Source organism: Tasmannia lanceolata, unplaced genomic scaffold (assembly GCF_043159265.1).
Source record: "Tasmannia lanceolata isolate RefF3 unplaced genomic scaffold, GAP_Taslan_0.1 ptg000048l, whole genome shotgun sequence".
In the NCBI taxonomy this organism is placed as follows: domain Eukaryota; kingdom Viridiplantae; phylum Streptophyta; class Magnoliopsida; order Canellales; family Winteraceae; genus Tasmannia; species Tasmannia lanceolata.
The window spans coordinates 4,304,062-4,326,794 of NW_027518725.1; the positions used below are offsets into that span (position 1 = coordinate 4,304,062).

Sequence of the window (22,733 nt, forward strand, 5' to 3'; positions counted from 1 at the left end):
ATTTAGAGATTTTTGGTGTGAAGATTTTTTTTTTCCTACAAAGTGAAAAAACCCGACCCGACCCAAGAATTATCATGGGTAGGGCCGGGTTTGAGAATCGTGGGTTTTCAGGAAAAAAACCCAACCCGACCCGAGATATTTCTCGCGTAGGGTAGGGTTCTTCAAAACCCTACCCGCCCGACACAAGTTGCACCCCTAAGTTTGTGGGTGTTGCGAGAAACGATATAATCATGAATTGCCACATGGAATAATGATGTGGGACGTTTTCTCGACTTTCTAAACACTAGTTTTTTACTTGCTTAACAGAGAAATTATATGATGCCCGACCGTCAAAATAAAGGGCGAAGAGAGACAAACCCCCCGCCCTTGATTTGTGATCTAGCAAAAGGTCAAAAAGGCGGCTTTTGCTAGATTGCAAATCAAGGGTGGAAGGGTTCTCTCTCTCCGCCCTTGTTGTTTTGACGGTCGGGCACCATATAAGTTCTATGCTTAACATAGGTGGATCCTATCCAAATTGGATCCGTCATTAACTTTATTGACTTGCAGAGGGAACAAGTCAATGTACTTAAAGGTGGTTTCCCTTTCCCCCACCGTATTTTAAGTGGTTCCATGATTAAAAAGGATGAGAAACGCGTAGAACCCATCTCCTCTCCCACCAACCAAACCTCCCATTTCCACCACATAATAACAAAGGATGCTAAAAGGGTTGTGTAAAAGCTTTCTACCCTTCTGGCTAGGGCCCATGCATTGCAACATTGAGGGTATGGGTTCCACCTCATCTTTATTCCCCAAAAAGGTCCATTAGTTTTTGGGCAGTGATAAACAACCCCCATCTATCTTAAATTGACCCCTATGTAGGGCAGTGCTGAGAGAGAGAGAGAGAGATTGGGGTCGATTTAAGATATTAGGAGGTCGATTTATCACTGTCCTAATTTATTCCATTGTTTGTTTCTTCCAACCAGTCAAACTCAATAAAAAAAACCCCATGGGTTCCACCTCATCTTTCTAACCCAAAAAAGGTCCATGTTTTCCCTTGTTTGTTTCTTCAACCGTCAATCTCAATAAAAAAAAAGCCAGTCTCTCATTGCGGCCTGGACAGCTTTTAAACCTACTGGAATCATCTCGAAGGTTCTTGATAAATTGTGTGGAGCATGTGCATGGCAATTGCCTTTACATAATGTGATACACTATTATCATGTTTTGGCGCTTCTTATTGCTGTCTATCGTTCTACAGTTTAGAAATTATTTTCCTGTTTTTCCTAAATCTCTGTTCACTTGTCTTCCCGACGCCAAAAAAGGAAAGGAAAATCACTCATTTTTCTCCGAGAAAGCACAAATAGCGTTGCTCTCTTCGTTTCCCTGGAAACTAGAGATACTGACGTGGAAAACCAAAATATTACGTGGAAATTCTGCTTTCCTTTCCTTTCCCTCAACTATTTTCCCACCGATTTGATAAGAAAACGATTTTCTCACTGTCGCGGGAAAATACGAGCTGCCTTTTTCTTTCTTTTCCATTTAATCTGGACAAGTGAACAGCGAGAAAGCAGGTTTCTCATGACAGTTTCTTTTCCTTTCTTTTCCATTTTGCGAGGTCAGATTCCTTTCCTTCCTTTCCTTTCTTTTCTTTTCCTGGAGCGAGAAAACAAGTGAACAGAGCCCGACGCTCTGTTCTGTTGCTTTCCTTAGGCCGGAAAACTTGAAGAATTGACGTGGCGAAAAGAAAAGAAAATAAAAGGAAACAGAAAGAAACGAAAAGTGGCGCATTGTGGCAATACAAGAGGTTCCAATGGAATATTGCTGTAATTTAATTATAATTCTTAATATTTATTTATATGTTATAGTCGTTTCAATGCTAGAACGACATAGTCATGAATCATAAAAAGTATTTACAACTTTTAAAGGGCGATGATTTCCCCCCCTGCAGGATTATGCTGCTCCTCCGGAACGTGGTTTGCCGTCAAAAAGGGTTTAATTCTGCCCACAATTCACGTTAAAAGCATAATCCTAGGGCAAAAAAATCATCTTCCCTTTTAAAATAGGGAATTGCTAGCGTCCATCGCATAAGGCATTTCGCGGCTGGTTTGTCGCATGGCAGACCAGCCACCTCGTGCATGGAGACAAAAGCTATTGTCTTCATTCACGAGGTGGCTGATCTGACATGCAACAGACCAGCCGCGAAATGCCTTCTGCGATGGACCCTAGCAAATCCCTTTAAAATATATAAACATGTAAAGTGTGTCAAATTAGAGTGCTTGATACTAAACAAATTTTAGTATTGTATGACAAACACTATTCGCTTAAACCAGGTGAAAATAATACATACTTGTAAACATGTGTCAGATTAGTCTTGATACTTTCCCTTTATAGACTTTTTTAATATTTTATGTCCACTATTACCTTAACCCATGGTTAGGTGGAAATATTACATACATGCATTAAGAAAACGCCAAACTCCGCGCAATGACAGAAGTTCCCAATTTATGAACAGAGATACGACAAGAGATCTTTAGGAGCAGAGTTATGAAGATAGATCTTAAATAAAATGGGAGAATTCCCAGGGTCTAAATTCAGTTGGGCCTCAATAATTTGTAGTTACTGAATCATATGGGTTTAGCAATCTGGGCAACCATGGAAATCAAAGAAACATGAAGCAATGGCAAAGCCCCTGAGGAGATGATTAAAACACCCACTAAAACACTTTCAATTACAATCTTCAGTTAAGAACATAAAATCTCAGAATACTTTTATTGTGGGTGAAAAAAATAATAGCTTATTGTTGAATGGAGCAAAATTTGTGGAGCATTTTCATGACTCCTATACAAGGATGTGAATCAATTGACTAGCACAAGTACAGAATAGTAGCAGAAACCTTATGGTAAGGTAGGCATGCCACTTTATAAACATCACTTGAGCACAAAAAATACAAAACATACCAGCCTAAGATACAAAACATCACTAGTCAATTGCTACTTTAGTGAAAATGATAGGTCTTTGTTTTTTTGTTTTTGTTTTGTTTTTTAAACTGATAGGTCTCCAAAGCACCAATTCCAGTAGGAGAATGAGGATGGGATGCGACTGGTCTTTCGGATATAATCTGCTTGGTGCTCAGTTCTTGCAGCGTACCGGTTTCTTTTGGCGTCTGCTATTGCACGTTTTTTTTCGGCTTTATGTCTTGATACTGCTAGCTTGTTCATTAGCCTATCTTGGGCATGCCCCCTCATTCTTTCTACCTCAACCTGGAAGGGATGGATGTTAGTCCAAATGAGAATTTAGTTTTGTAAGACATGAGCATGGCTAGTTATATTTATGCTTTCTATCTTTCTGCATAAGTTAAGAAACCAGACAAACAGATTGATAGGTGTGAAATCCAATAGCCACCTCTGGGTTGAACCCACAACTAGCAACAACTTAGAGTGGTTGATTTGTACTTTCCACATTTTCTCTAAGTAAAGATAGAAGAAAAAGATAAGTATCCTGCATTTCAATTTAGAAGATTGGGAGTTTTGACTCTTCCATACCGATAGCTTCACACAACGATTTCAAAACATATAAACATATGAAACAGCAATCATGGTCTTAAATTTCCATCGAACTAACACAAATTGGCCCAAATATTTCAATTTCCATCCCCACTGAAACACATACTAAAATCCAAAACCAAAAGTGTATCAGCAGTATACTATATTAGTGTGTGTTACATAATTATAGTTCTATGAATTGCATGCAAAATGTAGGATGTGTATAATTCGCAATTTCTTTTGTTTGCACAATTATAGTTCTATGAATTACAAAATTATGCACGAAGGCAGAGGATGTCCAACCCTGGAATCCTCCTAGAACTTCTCTTTTGTTTATGCTTAATTTCTTTACCCTTAATGCTTAATTTCTTTATCGTTACAGATTAGCATATCAATAGCTCTTTCCTTCTACACTAAGATTTGATTAAGGCTTCACATGGCCATTGCAATGATTTGAACGTACTTCAGATATTTTATTTAATTACATACGATAATTGACAAGCAAAATTTTGAGAGAACAGCATACAGCAATCTAAAGATACAAACTCGAAAACACAGGCAGAAGTCATCCTACTTAAAAAAGATTTTCCGATGCAAAGTATAAACAAAAGAATAGGGAATTGGATAGAGCAACAGACAAAAAGATTTAATGAAAATTCGCAAGGATAAAGTCTTATCGGGCTATTAAGAAGGAAGCAAACACTAGTCCAAAGAAGCCATATATAACCGGCATGACAATTATAACTTAGATTTGGTTGGGGTTGACAAAAATAAGCAATACCTCAATTTTCCTCATTTCCGCTTCCGTCTTTGCTTTTTGATGGTTTTCCCATGCTTGTATTTTTATCTCTTCACTTTTATACCTGAAATTTTGAAGTTGTTTCGAATTTAGATCTAGAAAACATAAGTGGTGGTAATTATAGAAAAGACAGGTGCATGAGTGGTGACCATTCTGATATAGTGATTCCAACTTGTGGGAGTCCATTGTTTAGATATATGGCAACAATCATGCTGAAAATACCTATAATGAAGAAAAATCAATCGAAGGATCATAGAAAAATAACCTTGCCATAAACTTGGCTTTCTCTGTCTCCTCCCAAGCCGATGCGCGGGTCTCAATGACAGTTTTAGCTGGCTGACTCACATCTACAATCTTAAGTAAAGTTGACGCATCCTTGTCTTCCTCTTCCTTGCTTGCCCAGGCAGCAATATTCATCTTACCAAGCTGTGCACCAAGAACCATAATTTCTCGCCTAGTTTTCAATTTTAATTCTTTTTCAGACAACTCTCTGTTAGGATCCACTTGGTAATTAGCTGGCTCAACAGGAGATGAATTTGGTGCAGGTCTTCCTGGAGTTGATGGCCTAGAAGAAGTGGGGCTACGCATTGGCGTTGTTCCACTCACGGGAGTTCCATTCCTAGAAGGCTCTTGGCTAACAATAGGGGTCATTTCTGTACCCATATCTCTCACGGACACGGGCCTAACCGTTGATGGAGGTGGAGCAAGTGTTGCAGCACTTTGGGCGGATACAGATGAATCATGGCGACTGAGACTAACTGCACAAATTTAAACTCAAAATAAATATTTAAATCTTGATAAGTTGAATCATTCAAATAAAAGTAATAATTATGAAAAGCTTCAAACGTGGTTCGTATGCCAACAAAACTCCTATCAAAAAATTCTGAAATTCCACTTCCAAGTAAAACATCTTTCAAAACACAATTACATGAAGCTTCTCAAAGTTATTTCAAAATATAATCCCATATAATTCACAGGAGACAGTGCCACGCCAAATTTTAGCGTTTCCTTTTAATTCCTAAAGCAAAATATGCATCAATATTTCAGGAAAAAATGGTCCAAATACCCAAGGAAGTTTTATATCTTAGAAATTTTCAATAAGATAAAAGATTCATTTTATAATGTGCTTATCTGCATATAAAACTCCATTTCCATCGCATGCAAAATGCAACTGAAATGACCTTAGGTTTCATTTAAGCACAACACAAGCAATTCCATGCTACTAGATGCATCAACAGATGCACACCAGATGTTTGAAAGACTAAAGGAGACCTGGATGCTCAAATATCCCTATAATAATACTATGATATCAAAAGATATACAACCAGATTTAGTACACAAATACGACATACAATCCAAGATACAATTAAATAGAAATATAAATGGTAAAAAGATAATAAAGAAAACATTGCCCTTTCTCCTATCACCTTTGGACGAATGCTTTGAGATCTTTTGGTGTTGCATGGGTTTCCCAAAGGGCATCAGAAAGCTCTTAATGAATTGCATTGGTGGAGCTTTAGGTAACACTTGTCAAGCAATGTGGAAACTTCTTCCATATATCATTATATGGAATATTTTGAAGGAAAGAAATAATCAAATTTTCAAAAAAAAAGGCAAAGAGGACGAGTCGGATTACAGTTCAAAATCGAATTAATTTCATGGATAAAAGATAGGATGGGACTTACTTATGGAATCGGCCATATTTTAAGGAATTGGAATGCTGTAATATGGGAAAAGAAAATTGAGGACAAGATTACCCCCAAGTGGAAAGCACCACCGAATGGGATGGTTCAAGTTGGATTTCGATGGCAGCTCGATTGGCAATCCAGGAAAGGCTGGGATTGGTGGAGTAATTCGTGAGGCAAATGAGAAGATACTACCGTCCTACTTGGGACCGGTGAGAATTTGTGATGCTAATGAAGCCGAAGTAAGAGTGCTTCTCTATGGCCTCAAATGGTACTCTAACTACAATCTTGGCCCTCTCATCGTTGAGGGTGACTCTTCGAATACAATCTCATGGGCCACCAACAATTCAAAAGGGCCTTGGGGACTTTAAAATTACATTATCGAATTCTACCCAACAATTGAACATTGGAGAAGATCAGCTAATGAGATGGCGGATCGGTTAGCTAAAGACGGGGTACTACTGGAATCAATGTCCATCTTCATCACAACAGATGCTGTATGGATTGGGGATGGATAATTCAAATGTAGACATATTTCTCATCTTGATGCAATCTTTACGGGTGTTGTACCTGCTTGTATTGGGGACAACTTGTCCCCTGAATGTTAGCTCTTTTGGTAATAAAAGTCATTTTTCAAAAAAAAAAGAAAAGAAAAAAGAGATAATAAAGAAAGCACAGAACAGGGCAAACTTATGCCCTGTGTTGATTGCGGGGTCATCTTATCAGGGTCATCCATCGTGTCCAACATGCATGTTCAAGAGGGCGTTTTGCAATTAAAACTATTAAAAACCAAGTTCCATGTGATGGTGCAGCAACCATTTACATCTTCATTCTAAATAAATATGTTTCGGTCGAAATAAAATAGGCCCTGTTCATTTAAGATTATGCCAACCGATTGTGAGTCCAAAACCAATTACTGGACTTCAATTTAAGTTTAATTTTGAGTCGAAAACCAATTAATGGACTCAAATTTAAGTTTAATTTTGAGTCCAATAATTGGTTTTGTAGTCACAATCGATTGGCACAATCTCAAACGAACAGGCCTATAGTGTGCAAAACACCAATCAGACATTTAATCATTCAGCTTTCCACTTAGATAAATAAGAGATATTGCACTCTTACCTGCCGAATCTGCAACAATGTTCTCAATTATCAATGCAGGCTTAGTATATGACTCTGCAACTGGATGCAGGTTAGGCACCCAATTAACAGACTTTTGTACTCCAACTTCCATATTAGTCTGGCGTGGATCAATCCTTTTAACATCTACTTCTTCTGTACCTACTACCCTTTGATCAAAGGCCGTCTTTCGAGATGCAAGTGCTTGTCCAACCCGCATTTGAGAGGGTCTAGTATTAGGCCGATTTGAGGTGGGTTTCCCAATCCACTTCTGTGCATCATCCCATTTAGAAGGTGCTGGTTTGAAAAATGGTGTGACAAGCAATCTATGGGAAGCTCGTTCTTCCTTCTGAAACTCGAAAGCAGATGACACGCTTGAACCGTTGTTCGCACTATCATAACCATCTTTTAGAGATCTAATCGTATAATTACGATCTTTCAATATACAGTTCCACGGTATTGTTTCCCAATTTAATGTTTCTGTTGCCATTGAATTCGAGCATTCAGCCACATCTTTGCAGTTCTCAGAACTGATAACACCTATGCAAATTCCATCACATTTCCATCAATTAAAAAAACACGAAATCCCCCACAAACAAAACTCTAACCATACATAGATTTTTTTTATAATTCAGGATTGTAGAGAAGCTAAAACCTGTATGTTATATGGCAAAACCTGGTTTTTACAGTACTGAAAATTTACAATCCTGGTTTTTGCTTATAAAATCCATGTCTTCGCTTATAAAATCTAGGTTTAATTTGTAAAATTACAATCCTGGATTTTACAAGCTAAAACCTGGATTTTATAAGCCAAAACCTGGTTTTTACAATCCTGGAAATGTATAATCCAGGTTTTCGCTTATAAAATCCATGCTAAAGCTTATAAAATCTAAAATCCAGGATTTCACAAGCTAAAATCTGGATTTTATAAAACAAAACCTGGTTTTTACAATCCTGAAAATGTACAATCCAGGTTTTCGCTTATAACATTTATGGCTTAGCTTATAAATCAAGGTTTAACTTGTAAAATTCAGGATTTTACAATCCTGGATTATAACATCAATACATCCAAACGACTCATAATCTTTACATAATAATTCTAAAATTCAACACACACACACAGAAAAAAAAAACAAAATAGAAATTTAAACTCGCAGAAAAGTGAAAACATCTTAAGGATTCCAATTCCAGTTCCATCAATTTATTAAAAAAAAAAAACAACAATATAGACCTCACAAACAAAACTCTAACCCTAAATTTTATACAATAAGACTAAATTTTGAAACAAAACACACAATAGAAACCTAAACTAAAAAACAAGACATCAAAGGTTACCTCTATCTTCGATCTCGCTAATTTCGGATCTTAATGACTCCGATTCCAAATCTTCCTGTTCTTTTCTCTTCTTCTCCATTCCCAAAAACTTACTCCTCAGCTTACCAGGAGAAAATCCTCCTCCCTAAACAAAATTCACAATCAGTTCCACTAATTTAAACAGTTAAAGAGAGACATATATACTGAAATCTCAGAATTTTTTTTTTTTTTTTTTTTGGGTCTTTGAATCTTTGCGAAACCCTAAATTACCTGAGAAGGCTTTTGGATCTTTTCGTAATCCATCTGCTCTCTCTTTCGTTATTCACAAGGAACTGAAAATGGTACGTTCTCTACTTCATTTTCATTTTTCTAGTGGATTTGAACAGAGAGGGAGATGCTTTAGATTGAACAGTTATGGGAAAACGCGCTTCTTAGTTACGTAATTTACGAGAATGCCATTACCGGTTTCTCTGGCAGTTAGGATTCGCTCTGTCCGGTCTCGGCTTTCACCTTTGCAAGTGTGGTAATAGGACCACCATTTAGATGATCTAATCCGTTGATTTGTCGGGCCCCTTGGTAGGCAATATAATAGGTGGGCTCCACTATACTTTTCACTTACGCAATGAAATCTAGACTGTCACAGCATATTCAAACATTATAGATGATCAAACGTTCGTATAAAACAAAATAAAGGCATAGCTTCCATAGAGGACACGTGCCTTTCTATTCTCAATGTTGATTTGGTGGGCCACCCCATGATGGACCCCAGTTCTAAAAGGCATATTTTGATCTCGTGGGCCTTCAACCAGAGGATCCTCAGCCCTTGATGAGAAGAGACCATTCCGATTAATCGAGCTACATATAGTGGGCCCGGCAAGCAACAAAAACCAAAGAGAGGATCAAGCCTGGATTTCAGGGACATTTTTGTTAATTTTACATAAACCGAGGTTATTAATCTCTTTTAAATCAGACATTGACCCCTAACGTGACCATTCAACGTGAGAAAATGTCCACACGCCGTCCTGGCCTTATTCTATGTCTTGGTCTGCGGGCGCTTGATGTAACGCCACCTGTCAAGTCCTCATTCGTGGTCTCCTCTTTCCCAGACCTGCATATTACGTTTGCCACGTCACCACCAACTAATCTACGTCCACGTCATCTCCAAAACAAATTTTCTGTTAGCTTCGGTTCTTTCCGCGTAAATTTTACGTCCATAAGAAACTTAGCCTTAGTGGGTTGTGATGGGCCTTGGCCAACCTTTGGAAAGAGGTGAATGGGCTCGAGTATGGCCCAACCGCAAAGATAAGTTGTGGGTTTATTATTTGTACAATTTCTCTTTTGTAGAGAAGATCAAGAGAAGCATGACCTTATATTAATACAATGAGATAAGCCCACTGTTACATACACTGCCCACCTTTGATTAATCTAAGCCGTCCATATGATAAGTGTTATATTGGACCTACCTCCAACCGCCCAAACATCACACCATTCAAGAGAAGTAAGACCTTTAATGTGGGTACAATGAGGTAGGCCCACCGTTACATAACTAGCCTACCTTTGATTGATCGGGCCGTCCATCTGATAGGTTTGTTTATTGGATCTCCAATGGCCCAAAAATAACCCCATTCAAACAATAGTAAGATCTAATGATTTGCACTTTTGGTCGTCAAATGTGGATGGTGGGGTCTACCCAAACTTCACAGACCATCGAATTCTCGAATGAACGTATCAGATAAAATCTAAGAAATGATTCAGTGCGAACCAAGCGATCTCATCACCGTTCATTTGAGAATCAGATGGGAGAGATATCAGGGCCCACCTTTCACCTTAGACCTCCCCAATTCCTCCTATTCTTGCTGAACCCTGAAGGATCTACTTTTTTATTCTTATTTTGTATGAGATAATGAATACAGAGAGAAAAACTGAATAACTATCATTCAAAGCCAAAGGAAAGACTGGTAGTTGGAATGTATAGAGAAGATGGAAGAGATATTCAACATATCCACCTTTCTAAATGCCTGGCTTGCCGAATCTCTCACAGATGTGGGAAATAAGGAGAGGCAAGAACCATTTCTCTGATTGGAGATCAACAAATTCCTTTCCTACCAATAGGTATGTGATATTTACACATGAATTTTTTCTGCTTGTTCTTCTAATGTTCAGTTTTTTGTCCTTGGAAGTGTTTTTCCTTGCTCAGTTGATTGCTTGACATTCTTGCAAGTAAGTAACTAGGGGTGCAAGTTTTTGGATTACAGGTTAGAGGTTCTGCCTTGAAATCGGATCAAATTTGGACGCCGATTCCAATTCAGTTTTCAGCAGAAGCTAAACTCAGTCCTGCCCAGGTCAGTTAATTGTTAGTAGCATTTCATAGAAGAATTCAGGGCCTGATTGGATAGAAAATAGAATATTTTCTGTTATCCTTAATCGCGTAAGGACACATAGTATGTTGCAAGAAGGGGCAATCTTATATTTTTTCAAAGACATTTTCTTATTGTAAACACATTAATAGAGATATTTAGCGAAATTTCTCACACACTTTATAATATTTGTTGATAATCGATAGAAGAATATCACCCATAAAATATACCTTGTTATGCGTATGATCGAGCTGGGGCCGCAACATGGGTCGGGTCCAACCAGAACCCAAGCCAGTCCGGTTTGAGAAATCAGGTTAGACAGGTTGGGTTAGGGTTGACCCTCCTCAAACTGAGGTTTGGATTGGGAGTAATTAGGATTGAAGTAATGCAACCCTAGATTGAAACCTAAACGTAGTAGTGTCTGTGCTAACGCTTCGAAACTCTGACTCAGATGAGAACTCTACCAAGAGAGTTGACTGAAAATTTTCATTAGTTCTGATTAACTTGATAGAGAAAAGTGCAGGCTCTCAAAGGAGAACTCAGAGAGAAGGTAGTTTTTAAAAGAATGGCATCTACAACTGTTCCTAATGTAAAGGACGAGATCTGAAAAAGTCATGCTATAGTCTCTAAAAATTGGAGGCTTTGAGAGTTTGGATTTAGTCTGTTTTTTTTTAAGTTCAAATTCAAATAAATTAAAAGATACTGGAAGATACAAAAAAATTGATAGATAAAAAAGGAAGTATCTGAGAGAGCACAAGGAGAGTTTGAAGATTGGAAAGAAAATCGGGAAAGAGAAACGACATGAACCTAATTTTAAGAATGGCAATTCCATATTCCATGTACAGAAATCCTTCCCAAGATAAGCAGAACGGTCAACAGTTTAAACACTTGCAGGCAGAGAAAAAAGCATGGGTTCAGAAGCAAAGGCCATTTGGAAGAGTCATAAATATATGAGATTAAGCAACGAGTAGAATCAATACACAAAGCCATGAGTATTTCACAAACCTCACCCAGCATATTTCCACACATATAGAGCCACCACTGCAAACAGACAAAACCCTCCACAATAGACCCATGTGACCAGCTTTGCCGCAATCCGCCAATGGATCATTATCTTGCTATTTTCTTCTTTTGCTTGCGCCTACATCGAGTGGAGGTGGCACTTCTAAAGACAAGCTGCACCTCTTAATCGCTTTTTCATGTGATTATCTGGTTTTATAATCATCTCTCAGTGGATTGGGTGATATTGTGTAATCCCTCGTTTGGGAGGCAACTTCCTCAATATGAAAAGAACCAGAGCAGAAGGGACAATCTCGACCAACTGTATATGAAAAAAAAAAAACACACATCAACATTGCCATCAATGGGAGTTTCGATTTTTACAAGAAAAGAAGGTACATAATAGAAAGGAAAAAACATCATTGGAGAAGGATGGTTGGCCTTATAACATCAAAGTTGGGAGTTTGCCCTAATCTCTGTCCATACAAGTGTACTGCAAGGATTGGAAAGTAGAAATAGTGATCTGGTGAGGACTTGGCAGGGGTGTGTCAATGGTCCTGGGCGGTGATCCTATCTGATTAAAATGGATCTGGGCTCTAATTTTAATCCGAAAAATGGACCCATATGCCAGGATCTAATTAGGATCTGAAAAATCATCAACAGAACGAATTACGAAAAATGCTCTAAACTCCATACTCTGTCATTATGTTTGCATGGAACATGAATGTGTTTTGAAGTTCATTTTATTGCTAATGTTAAATATATAATGGAAACCAAAGCTTACCAGGTAGTATAAAAAGTTAAGGATTGGATGGTTCAAAACGTCAAGATCCGCAGCTTTGTCAAACGCATTGAAACACATCTGCAGCATAAAATTAGGAATTACTGTAGAAAATTGTAATGGGCAGTATAAGAGTAGAAGTCACGTAATCAGGTTTTTAAATAGCCAGCAAGCATAGGGCAGATCACATATTACTTGCAACATAGAGGCAGACTTACCATTATACATCTTACCAAGAAACATAAGAAACATATGGTGGTTACATAGCCAACCTGTAAAGCCAGGAGTACATGTGTGAGAGAGACAAATGAACATATCATCAAAGCAATAAAAGAGAACACAATATACCTCCTGTAACTTTTTGCGCCGCCCTTTTGATTCAACTGGGAAGCGTTGCAGCATTAGAAATAGCCTGCGGCGGGTGGCAGAAAAAATTAGTCACAATAAAAACAGAAAATGGGGCTAAAAATCTTACAACCTACGCAAAATATGCCATTTATTGCATATTCATGTAAGATATTCCTGTTAGCTACATTCACTAGTAATAGCCCAAGAAGATATGGCATCCTGAAAACAGAGATTGACCACTTCAACATAATAATATAATATATAAAGAATAAATCAGGGGTGTGAAACAGAGTAGTCTGTTAAAATCTTGGTGTAAGACACCTTCTCTATCAATGCTTGTTTCATGGTGCCGGAAATGGGGTTTCGTTAGTTTTACATGTATTTACAAGAAGAGTATAACATATGTTCCCTGTTTATTTTAAGTTTTCCATATTAAAAGTTAAAACACAGGCAAGGGGCTTCATGTGCCTATGGGTAAGATATCAGATATTAAGTAAAAGTGTGTGAGAAGTACAGAAACTTAAAGAAATGTGATGTCAGGCAAATGAACAGGTTAAGGAGAACAATTGTAGTAAGAGCACCAAAAGTTACCATTCGAAAAAAAAAAAAGCACCAAAAGTTGATTACATGTAAGACAGGACAAGAGGTGCACAAAATGATTCTTGTGCCTTAAAATCAGTGTTTAAAAACGCAGATGTGACGCGGAAAGCGGCCAAGAAAAATTCTTGTCGACTCAGCGCGGACACGGCCAAGAACGCGGTTGACGCGGTCATAACTCGGGAGAGTCAAAGGGGGTTTTATTGACTCTGTAGGGAAAAACGCGGAATGCGGATGCTGTACAACACGGCCAATGTAAAGGGAGTCGACTCGGGCAAGTTTCGAGTCGAGTCAACGAGTTTTTAAACACTGCTTAAAATGCATCTTGTCTCAGAAATCTAAATAGCATATTGCCAGACAAAGTCATGGTTTTCAGAAGTCTTAGTGTGACGGGTAAATACCAACAAGTTGGCGTAAGCCTGTCAATAGACATGGGCCAAGAAATAGGATTATATATACAGTAGAAGAAAAAAAAAACAGATCGCTTGAAAAACCAAAATATCCAGCAAGTGCTGGAGATGAGAGCAAAGAAACTTAAGCTTCTTATCCAGTGTGTACATGTCCCTGGTGAGGAGAAACTTTAACGCTCGTCAGTTGTGTTGCTGAAAAGGTGTCAAACTTTGCAAGTGATAACTCATCTATGATGTCAGAAAAGGCATCCAGAAAATATCATTTTTCCTTAGACTACACCTCCAGAAAATATCATTTTTTATTAGACTACCTGCACAAGTTAGCTCCACCAAGTTCTAGAGTTTTTTTTTATAGACTTCGTAGGGCAAAGATTTTATCAACCAGGTGGAGTTAATGACAGACCAGGCAAGTTTTTAAACATTGGCCAGATGGGTATGTTTTACATACATAGAAGTCCACCTATGCATAAATACAGCAGGTGTAGTAGAGAAAGAATAAATAGAGCCTCACCTCCCTCCACATACAAGAAACCCAAGGGCTGCAATTAGTGATACAACTGCCAATTCCATGTTTACAGGTAACATTAGTTACATTTCTTTTAAGTAAGATATGAATCAGTTAAACAGAAAAGATGCTAGTATTCTCTACTATACCTGCAAAGAACACCTTGGATAGGATGAGCATCATCCGAATGGGCTTCCACCACATAAGCAACCACAAAGCAATCTGTGAGCAGTTCAATGACAATATTATCCAAGTAATCCAACTTGGTGGTAGTTGAGAAGGAAAAGGGTTGTTCAGTCGCAACAAATAGAATGGAGTATGAAGGAATTATTCCAGGCCAACAACAATAATAGCAGCATTAAAAATCCATACATAAAGTAATACTATGGGAAAAACAACCAAATTCATCGAACTGCCGCACAAACATGAGCTAGACCAATGTTACTTGATTCGCATTCCCAGCCTCTGACCTGTGATCCGGGGTCGCCGACCCGAAATGTGGGTCGTTTGCGACCCGGATCGCAAAAAATTACGACCCAGGCGACCCGCGGGAAAGGGATAGATGCAAAGAGGGAACACTTAGGTGAACTAGGAAAAGAGAATTGCACAATAGGTTATTACTTTGTTCATGTTTTTATGTTCTTATTTCAAAACTGGGTAGTTATTTTCTATTTGCTTTCATTTAAGATTGAGAATGCAATATATGTTGGTACTTAATTTAGTGATGTTTAGAGATCTTCAAATTTTATATATTAGGAATTGGATTGGAACTGGAATTTTCATTTTGAATATATATGAATGGCATACACGAGATTTTTGGTTCTGTTTATTAAATGTATGTAGTATGGACTATAGAATGTTCTTGTAAAAATATATGAAATTATATATAGAGAGAGAGTACCAGAGTGACCCAGATTTGCGCTCCAAATTGACCCGCGAGCCGAAATAGCGAACCGACTTAGCCTACGCACATCGTACCGCGTACCGTGCTACCATCGTACCTAGTACCCGTTCTCGTACGGCGTACAGGAACAAACTGCGTTCCAGGTAACCTTGAGCTAGACCACCCAACTGAAATGACACATTCGGTGGGGTACTAATAAAAGCAACCAACCATGTAACATTGAATTTAAAAAGGCATAGGATAAATAATATATTAGAAACCAGATTTGCTAAGACATTGCATTTGGGTGAAGTGCATGTCTCCAAGGCTATAATGCCTAGATAATGCATGGACAAGTTAAACTCTTTTTTTTTTTACTGGTACAAGTAAGCCTTCCTTTGATGGGGAACAGAAGATCCAACTGAAGATCCATCGATTCAAAGTGACCTATCTATCTCTCATTAAAGGATAAACCCAAGTAGTAATACTCATATCTCCTCTTCTCTTGCCATGTGTCACCCAAATGGTTATAACCATCTTTCCTCTTCCCTTGTCATGTGTCACCCAGGTACTTATACCCATCTCTCCTCTTCTCTTCTCATATATCATCCAAGTAGTTAACTAGTTATACCCAAGGTTTTAAATTTCGACCGAAATTTCGGGTTTCGGTCAACCACGAAGTCAAAATTGTGTATACCCGAAACGTTATATTATTTCATTAGAAATTTGAAATTTCATTTTCCCCAAAATTTAGGACTAAATTCAAGGAATTCCACCCAAAAATCTAGTTTTTTTTAATTATTCAACACTTATCCGAAATTTTGGGATTTCGCCCGAAATTTTCGGTTTCGATGAGGATCGAAACGCTTTACGAAACCGAAATTTAAAACCTTGGTTATACCCATCTTTCCTCTTCTTTTGTCATGTGTCACTCAAGTAGTTATACTCATGGTTTAAAATTTCGGTTTTGGTAACCCTTTCGGACCCCACCGAAAACCAAAATTTTGGCGAAATCCAAAATTTCGGTCTGAAATTTGGTAATTTGGTTCGAAATTCCGGACAGAATTTCCTTAATTTCAGCCGAAATTTTGTAACACTTTTTTTTAATAAATAATGGCATTTAATCGAAACGGCGAAAAATGAAATTTCGGTAAATTTCGGTTTCGGTCCCCACCGAAATTTAAAACCATGGTTATACTCATCTCCCTCCTCTTGCTACGTGTCACCCAGACAATTATACCTATCATTTAAAAGAGGGCTCTTTATACATTATTTTGACAATGAATTACGGAATGAATAAAATAGAATTGAAGCCTTGTGCAAGTGGAAGTGATTTCTTCCCATCTTGATCGTGGGTGTGACGCTCTATATCCAACCTTGGAATGATTCCTTGGCAAAAAATGGTGAGATGCCCTAGTATATATCCCTATCCTAACATTTTTTCTCTTTCTTGAATTTGTGGGGATGAAACCCTAATCTTGGATCAATTTCAACCATTCTAGTTTCAACACCCCTTGGTAATGTTTCATAAAGAATTTTGAACCCTAAACCTAGTCCTTAGATTAGTTTGATTCCCTTTGTCCATGCCCTAGTCCTTAGATTAGTTTCATTTCCTTTGCTTCCCCGATCCCTCTCCCCAGATTTTCTAGCATCATTTTACTGTCAGAGCTATCACGGGTATATTGCCTTACGGAAGTTAGATTCCTATGAAAGAAATAATGAATGATTATATCTGTTCAAAATAATGAAGCTATGTTTCTGTTTCAGCGATAGCTGAGTTTTTGTTTCTAGAGAAGTGTGATTTTTTTCTAGCTTGGCGGTGTGACTCAATCGAGAACCCATACAGATTGGTGAAATGCTCTTCTAGTTGAAATTTAACTTGAGCTAAGTTCGGACGACGATGCAAGACAAAAGGATATCTAAGGAATAGATGAACCCTTGTCTGAAATGAAATATTTGATTTTGGCTTTTACTGAAACGAAATCCACTTGGATTCAGAAAAATAACAGATTTCGCCTGAAATTTAGGGATTACGTCTGAAATTTTAGATTTCGGTAATATTTCAGTTGAAATATGCGAAACATGCAACTTTTTAGATATAAAGGCAAAGTTCCTGTCGAAATGCTGAATCCTGACAAAAATCAATTCCACTCGCAGAAAAGAGAAGAACAAATAAATCCCTTTAAGATGTTTATTAAAAACGACATAAAGTAAAAAGAAAAAGTAGTGGTGAAGAATCTTACTTGGATTTCAGTCGTGATTTCGTGCCGAAATTTTTTCGTGAGTTTACAAGATTTCAATAAATTATGAGTACCTAATTAACAAATGGGCAGACCCAGACTCCAATCAAGCACAAATTGACACAAAACAAAGGGTTATGTCTTAGTTTCCACACCTTGAAAGAGTTCACAATTTCCATAGAGGATACACGGACCCCTAGTTATATACTTATATTAGTTGATAAGATTCCAGAGATTTGAGGTTCTCTGGTTATATACTAACCTTCAAGCTTGTTGAAAGATAACATCTTCTACTAAATCCATATTACATTAGACAACATAATCGTTAATTCATGAAAACTCTACTCAAACTTTTTGGGGTTTATTAGTAAAATCTTCAACCTAGGGGTGGGTCACGTAAGTCTAATAGCGATGGACTTTAGATTGTTTAAAGAGGCAATAGTTTTTTTAACATTTATAAAAAAAAAAAAAACCAATAGTTTTTATGAGTTGAAGAAAATTGAGGTCCAACAAAGTAAAAAAAAAAACAAAATGTAAGCTATTCACATGCTCATCATGCATGCCAAGTTCCAATCCATTTTCCATTTTGATTTTTTAAGAAGCTTTTTTTGTCCTTATTTGTTGCATGATCACAACTCTTTCATGTAGTAGTACAAGTACAACTTGTACAAGTTGCGGTGAAATGAATATGACCATTGGTCTAAATGGCATGTCAACCCACCAAATGTCACCCTTAAGTACAACAAAAAGAAGCAACTTGGTAAGAGTTATCAATGATACTTTTTTGAAAGGACAACTTTTTTTTTGATGACATAGGGTATCCCCACGCCATTTTAGGGCGGGACTAATGCCTATGAATGTGCGCAATCACCCATAAACAAAAGGACAACTTTATTAATGAAAGAAAAGAAAAGAATTGGAAAAATTACAAATTTAAATCAGTGGGTAACAATTCCCGTAATACAAGGACTCCCTTCTCACCCCGATTTTGCTAACTTATCACCCATCACCATAGTTTTAAAACTCTCCCGCGTCATCGTGGACTCCCCAGAGTCGACTCCCTTTTCTCTTGGCCATGTTCCGAATTTTGCCACCGCATTCTGCGTTTTGTCCTACAGAGTAAAAAAAAGGAAACTCCTTTGACTCTCTAGGGTTATGACCGTGTCAACCGAGTACTCAGCCACGTCAACCGCTTTTTTGGCCGCATTTGTGGTTAATCGACAATGATTTTTCTTGGCCGCATTTTGACCCGCATCCACGTTCTTAAACACTGCCCATCACATTTGCACCTTTAAGTACATGATTACATTCCTCCATGACCCTCCTCAGTGATTCAACAACCTCACTAATGTAAAGACTAAATCTCCAAAGCCCCATTTCAGCACCACGCATCCATGGGATTACATTAGATGAATCCCCTTCAATTTGTAGATTTACACTTAATTCACTCTTAAAAAGCCGAATACTTGTTGGAAATGCTCTCCTCCACCCCCATTAAGTCCGTTCAACCAATGGGACCTGAGTAGTAGGATAATCACATCATTGGAATCTCAACCCCCCAAACACCCCCTTACCAAATAAAAATGCTCACCCATCCCAAATATTCTCAAAAGCAATGGTATTGGTACCTACATACTTCATCTCAAGCGTAGTGCTTGTTTTCTGAGATTTACAAAATGATTTCATTTTTCTAATATTCCTGGTCATCATAGTTTATCAAGTAACTATAAGGCTATGATCTGTACCAGGATTGCCTTGAAATCAAACACTGTTATGATATGCCGCATGTTAAACCAGCTTTAGTGGAGATAGAAATTAAGAACAAAATTTAATCAAAGAACCTTATGCAACACCTACAACTGGTGGAAGTAGCCTTATATAAGACAAAACATTACAATATTGTGCTGGCCGTGTAAGCATCAGCAATTAGCAGACCCAGTGAATGATAGGAAACATCATCTGTTTTATTATTTACACTTTGAAAGGCGACCTTCTGGAAAAAATTTCTTTGATACATTAAAAAAAAAAAAGGCACCACAACAACAAGAACCACATCACATTGATGAACTAAGTGCCACCAATGGGTATAAATTAGTTTACATGAATGTGAATTGAGTAAACAAACAGTGGAAGTTGAAAACTAAATAAATAAGTAAATAGACAACAGAAAAAGTCAACTCTTATAACTATTTGTGAAGTATTTCATCATATCCAAAACATGGAGAACATATCAGAGACCACGCTCATAATCAGGGACTCCTAAATTTTGGAAGTCGGGACAGCCAGTTGAACCCTGGCTTTGCAATTTATGCTGTCTTTTTTAGATTACTTTTTCAGCTATTTTAATATAATTTTATAACTAATAAAGGGAAGAAGGCAAAAGAAGAATAAGAAGGCGAGAAATATTTGCAACAACACAATACATATCAAATAGCATTCCCCTTCAGAGTTAAGTAGAACAACTTATAAATCACACCCATGTCTGAACTTCCATTGACCATTAATTTAATCAAGCTAGCGGGGACTTTACCTGTATGTCATATACAACTGCATTAATCATATAGAAACTTGGCTTAAGGCCATCAGTAGATACAGCACGTGCCTGTCAAAAAACAAAGTTAGAGAACAAAGCACAAACATCATGACTCAAAAAAGTAAGCGACAACAGATCCGATTCCAACCTGATAATATATCTCTGCCCAGAACAAGATCAAGAGTGCATACGTTGTGAAGAATGCAAGACAGGGCAAATCAAGCAGGACATGTTGGATGATCTGACAGTAAGGCCATGATAAATATTATTTAGAACCTGTAAGATAAAATGGGTAGAGATAGGAATTTTAATAAGAAGATTCAACTCAAGAACCTCGGGATGTATCCGTTGCACACTTCGGCGGAACATAAAGACGGCAGATCGAACTGCGAAACATAGGCAAGCATCATACGCAAAAGAGTATTTTTTGGGCAGAAAATATTAATATTCATATGTATGGAATTACAATTACACGACACAGAGCACAAAATGGATACAAACCGGCATTCACCAGGAAGTTCAAAAAATGGAAAACCTTCTGAGTAGTCCAACCATACTCGGGAACTCTGAATTCAATTCGAACAAGTTGGATCTGCAAATTATAATCTATCAATACTTAATAATTAATGAAGAATGTACAAAAAATGTTGGTTTGATTGGAATAGAAATGTGAAATCAATAAATTCTGATTCTATCTCAAAAGTTTGTGGTAACATTCAAAAGCAATCTTATCTCCTCTTTCCTGTTACTATCTTGTGCACTTGATTTGGCATGCTCTGTTGACAACTTACCTTATATATACAAAAACTAAGCAGTAAAAAAACAATAAAAAGATTAGATAACAAAGCAAAGTCAATTTTATCAACAACAAAAATAACAAAGCAAAGTCAATTCAAAAGTGTAGAATAAACGGTGCATAAGGATGAGAGTAATTCAAATTACTCAAAACTCTAAGGTGGGGCTAATCAAGTTTAAATTTTAGTAGAAATTATTAAATCCACACACGGGTTGTTCTCTATAGTCTTCAAGTAATATTAATTATATGCACTACACTCTTTCCAAGGTTTCATGTCATGTAATGGTGTACATTGAATGACTGAAGTGGACGTTGATATGATGCGCCACTAACTTTACGCTTGCATTTAAGAAGTGTACTCTAATGAAAAAGGAGAGAATTTTACAGCAATCAAAGAAGAAATTTATGTTTCCAGATAGTCATGGTTCCTCGCGAATTGCACCGTTAGGAGGTCCGGTTGCCTCGAATCAACCTCTCTCCACCTCTCTTTTCTATCGTTTTCTTTGTTTATTTGTGTTACGGCCAATTAGACACATAACAGAGGTTCATTTTCTTTCTGATCATTTCGCTGTGTTTCTTCAAATTTAAGTTGTTGGGTAATCAAGATTCGGCTTGTAAGAATAAGCTTCTTTTTTTCCCTTTTTCATTTTCATATGTGCATGTTAGAGTCATATGTGGGGTTAGTTAGTATGTACTTATTATGTAGTTGTGGGTACGTGTTTTAGAGTTCTGGGTGTTGGTTATTACTTATGTGTCATGTGAGTGGGTTAATAGAGTAGTGATGTGGCAATCCTTTGAGCTTGTATTTAAGAAGTTATATCTTAGGCTCTTAGGCTAGAGACTAAGGCCCTGTTTGTTTTGGATTTTGAGAACCGATTGTGAGTCCAAAACTGATTATTGGATTCTAAATTAAACATGAGTTTGGGTCCAATAATCAGTTTTGGACCCACAATAGGTTCTCAAAATCCAAAACAAACAGGGCCTAAATGAAAAAAGAAGAGAATTTACAGCCAAAACATAAACTTATGTTGGTTTCTCTCGAATTGAACCGTTAGGAGGTCCAGTTGCCCCAAATCAACCTCTTTTCCCTTCTCTTTTTCTATCTTTTTCTTTTTTATTAGTGTTACGAGTTTACAACCAATCAGGCACATAAAAATTTGCTATATTTTTTTCTGTAGGAATAGGTTTCTATCTATTCTATTGAGAAAGTCGAATCAATTCCCTTTTCCAAAAAATAAACGAATAAAACCCTAACCCTAAAATCAAAACAGCACTATCTGATTTGAACTGCTACATCCTTAAGATTAGAACAAAAAAAACAAACAAAGGGAGAGAAAAAAAATCAAATTTAATCGAGCCAATGGAGAAAATTTACCAGAGCAACGGTTGCAACGAATCCGTAGAGCCCGGCTAGGGTTTGGAAAATCCGATCTTGCCAAATAGACGAATTGTTCACTTGGTCCCACCAATCAAAGGCGTTCTTGAGGCCATACGCCGGAATCACCGATCGGATTCCGGCGGGTTCCATCGGATTTCCACCGGAAAATCAAATTCTCCGGCAATTGAACGGATTTGAGGAAAAATCCGAGCCGGAGAATTAAAAAAATGTCAGAAAGAACGTGAAAAGCCCCAAACAAATAGAAAATGGTGGGAATTAAAAAACAAAAGAGTCTGAGAAAGAGAGCGATTTACAATGAGATTTTTTTATGGTGAGAGTACTAAATATAGACGCAAAGAGCAGTTTGGAGTTGGGTTCGGTAACTGGCCTTGATACGGGCGCTCACAGGTAAGGATAACTGGAAATAACCTGTCGTTTTCGATTATTGGACTGACACGTGTCAGTTTCTGA

The 22,733-nt window shown here is 37.5% G+C and overlaps 2 protein-coding genes and 1 long non-coding RNA gene across 3 annotated transcripts; 1 reads left to right on the plus strand and 2 right to left on the minus strand.

Annotated features, from left to right (window-relative positions):
* Positions 1-2,723: 2,723 nt before the first annotated feature.
* LOC143864236 (uncharacterized) lies at positions 2,724-8,806 on the minus strand. Its single transcript, XM_077375134.1, has 6 exons — positions 8,706-8,806; positions 8,457-8,580; positions 7,125-7,661; positions 4,583-5,075; positions 4,300-4,381; positions 2,724-3,236 (listed from the first exon to the last, which is right to left on the minus strand). Exons 1-6 carry the CDS (start codon positions 8,736-8,738, stop codon positions 3,018-3,020), a joined length of 1,488 nt encoding a protein of 495 aa, XP_077231249.1. The 5' UTR covers positions 8,739-8,806; the 3' UTR covers positions 2,724-3,017.
* Positions 8,807-10,294: 1,488 nt separating this feature from the next.
* Positions 10,295-10,959, plus strand: LOC143864387 (uncharacterized). The gene is made up of 2 exons (XR_013241149.1): positions 10,295-10,547; positions 10,691-10,959. It is a non-coding gene; the product is annotated as an uncharacterized LOC143864387 (long non-coding RNA).
* Positions 10,960-11,722: 763 nt separating this feature from the next.
* On the minus strand, positions 11,723-22,601 carry LOC143864386 (tobamovirus multiplication protein 3-like). Its single transcript, XM_077375317.1, has 11 exons — positions 22,260-22,601; positions 20,590-20,680; positions 20,422-20,474; positions 20,237-20,329; positions 20,086-20,157; positions 14,582-14,654; positions 14,439-14,484; positions 12,921-12,984; positions 12,791-12,844; positions 12,576-12,653; positions 11,723-12,113 (listed from the first exon to the last, which is right to left on the minus strand). Exons 1-11 carry the CDS (start codon positions 22,410-22,412, stop codon positions 12,021-12,023), a joined length of 870 nt encoding a protein of 289 aa, XP_077231432.1. The 5' UTR covers positions 22,413-22,601; the 3' UTR covers positions 11,723-12,020.
* Between the last annotated feature and the right edge of the window lie 132 nt (positions 22,602-22,733).

Excerpts from the sequence above, each read along its gene's own strand:
- LOC143864236 (XM_077375134.1), bottom strand. The coding sequence starts at position 8,738 with ATGGATTACGAAAAGATCCAAAAGCCTTCTCAG. Across the intron at positions 8,581-8,705 it reads AGATCCAAAAGCCTTCTCAG|GGAGGAGGATTTTCTCCTGG; the intron begins GTAATTTAGGGT and ends AATTTTGTTTAG. Across the intron at positions 5,076-7,124 it reads CATTGTTGCAGATTCGGCAG|TTAGTCTCAGTCGCCATGAT; the intron begins GTAAGAGTGCAA and ends AAATTTGTGCAG.
- LOC143864386 (XM_077375317.1), bottom strand. The coding sequence starts at position 22,412 with ATGGAACCCGCCGGAATCCGATCGGTGATTCCGGCGTATGGCCTCAAG. Across the intron at positions 20,681-22,259 it reads TCGTTGCAACCGTTGCTCTG|ATCCAACTTGTTCGAATTGA; the intron begins GTAAATTTTCTC and ends TATAATTTGCAG. Across the intron at positions 20,330-20,421 it reads TGCAACGGATACATCCCGAG|ATCATCCAACATGTCCTGCT; the intron begins GTTCTTGAGTTG and ends CCTTACTGTCAG.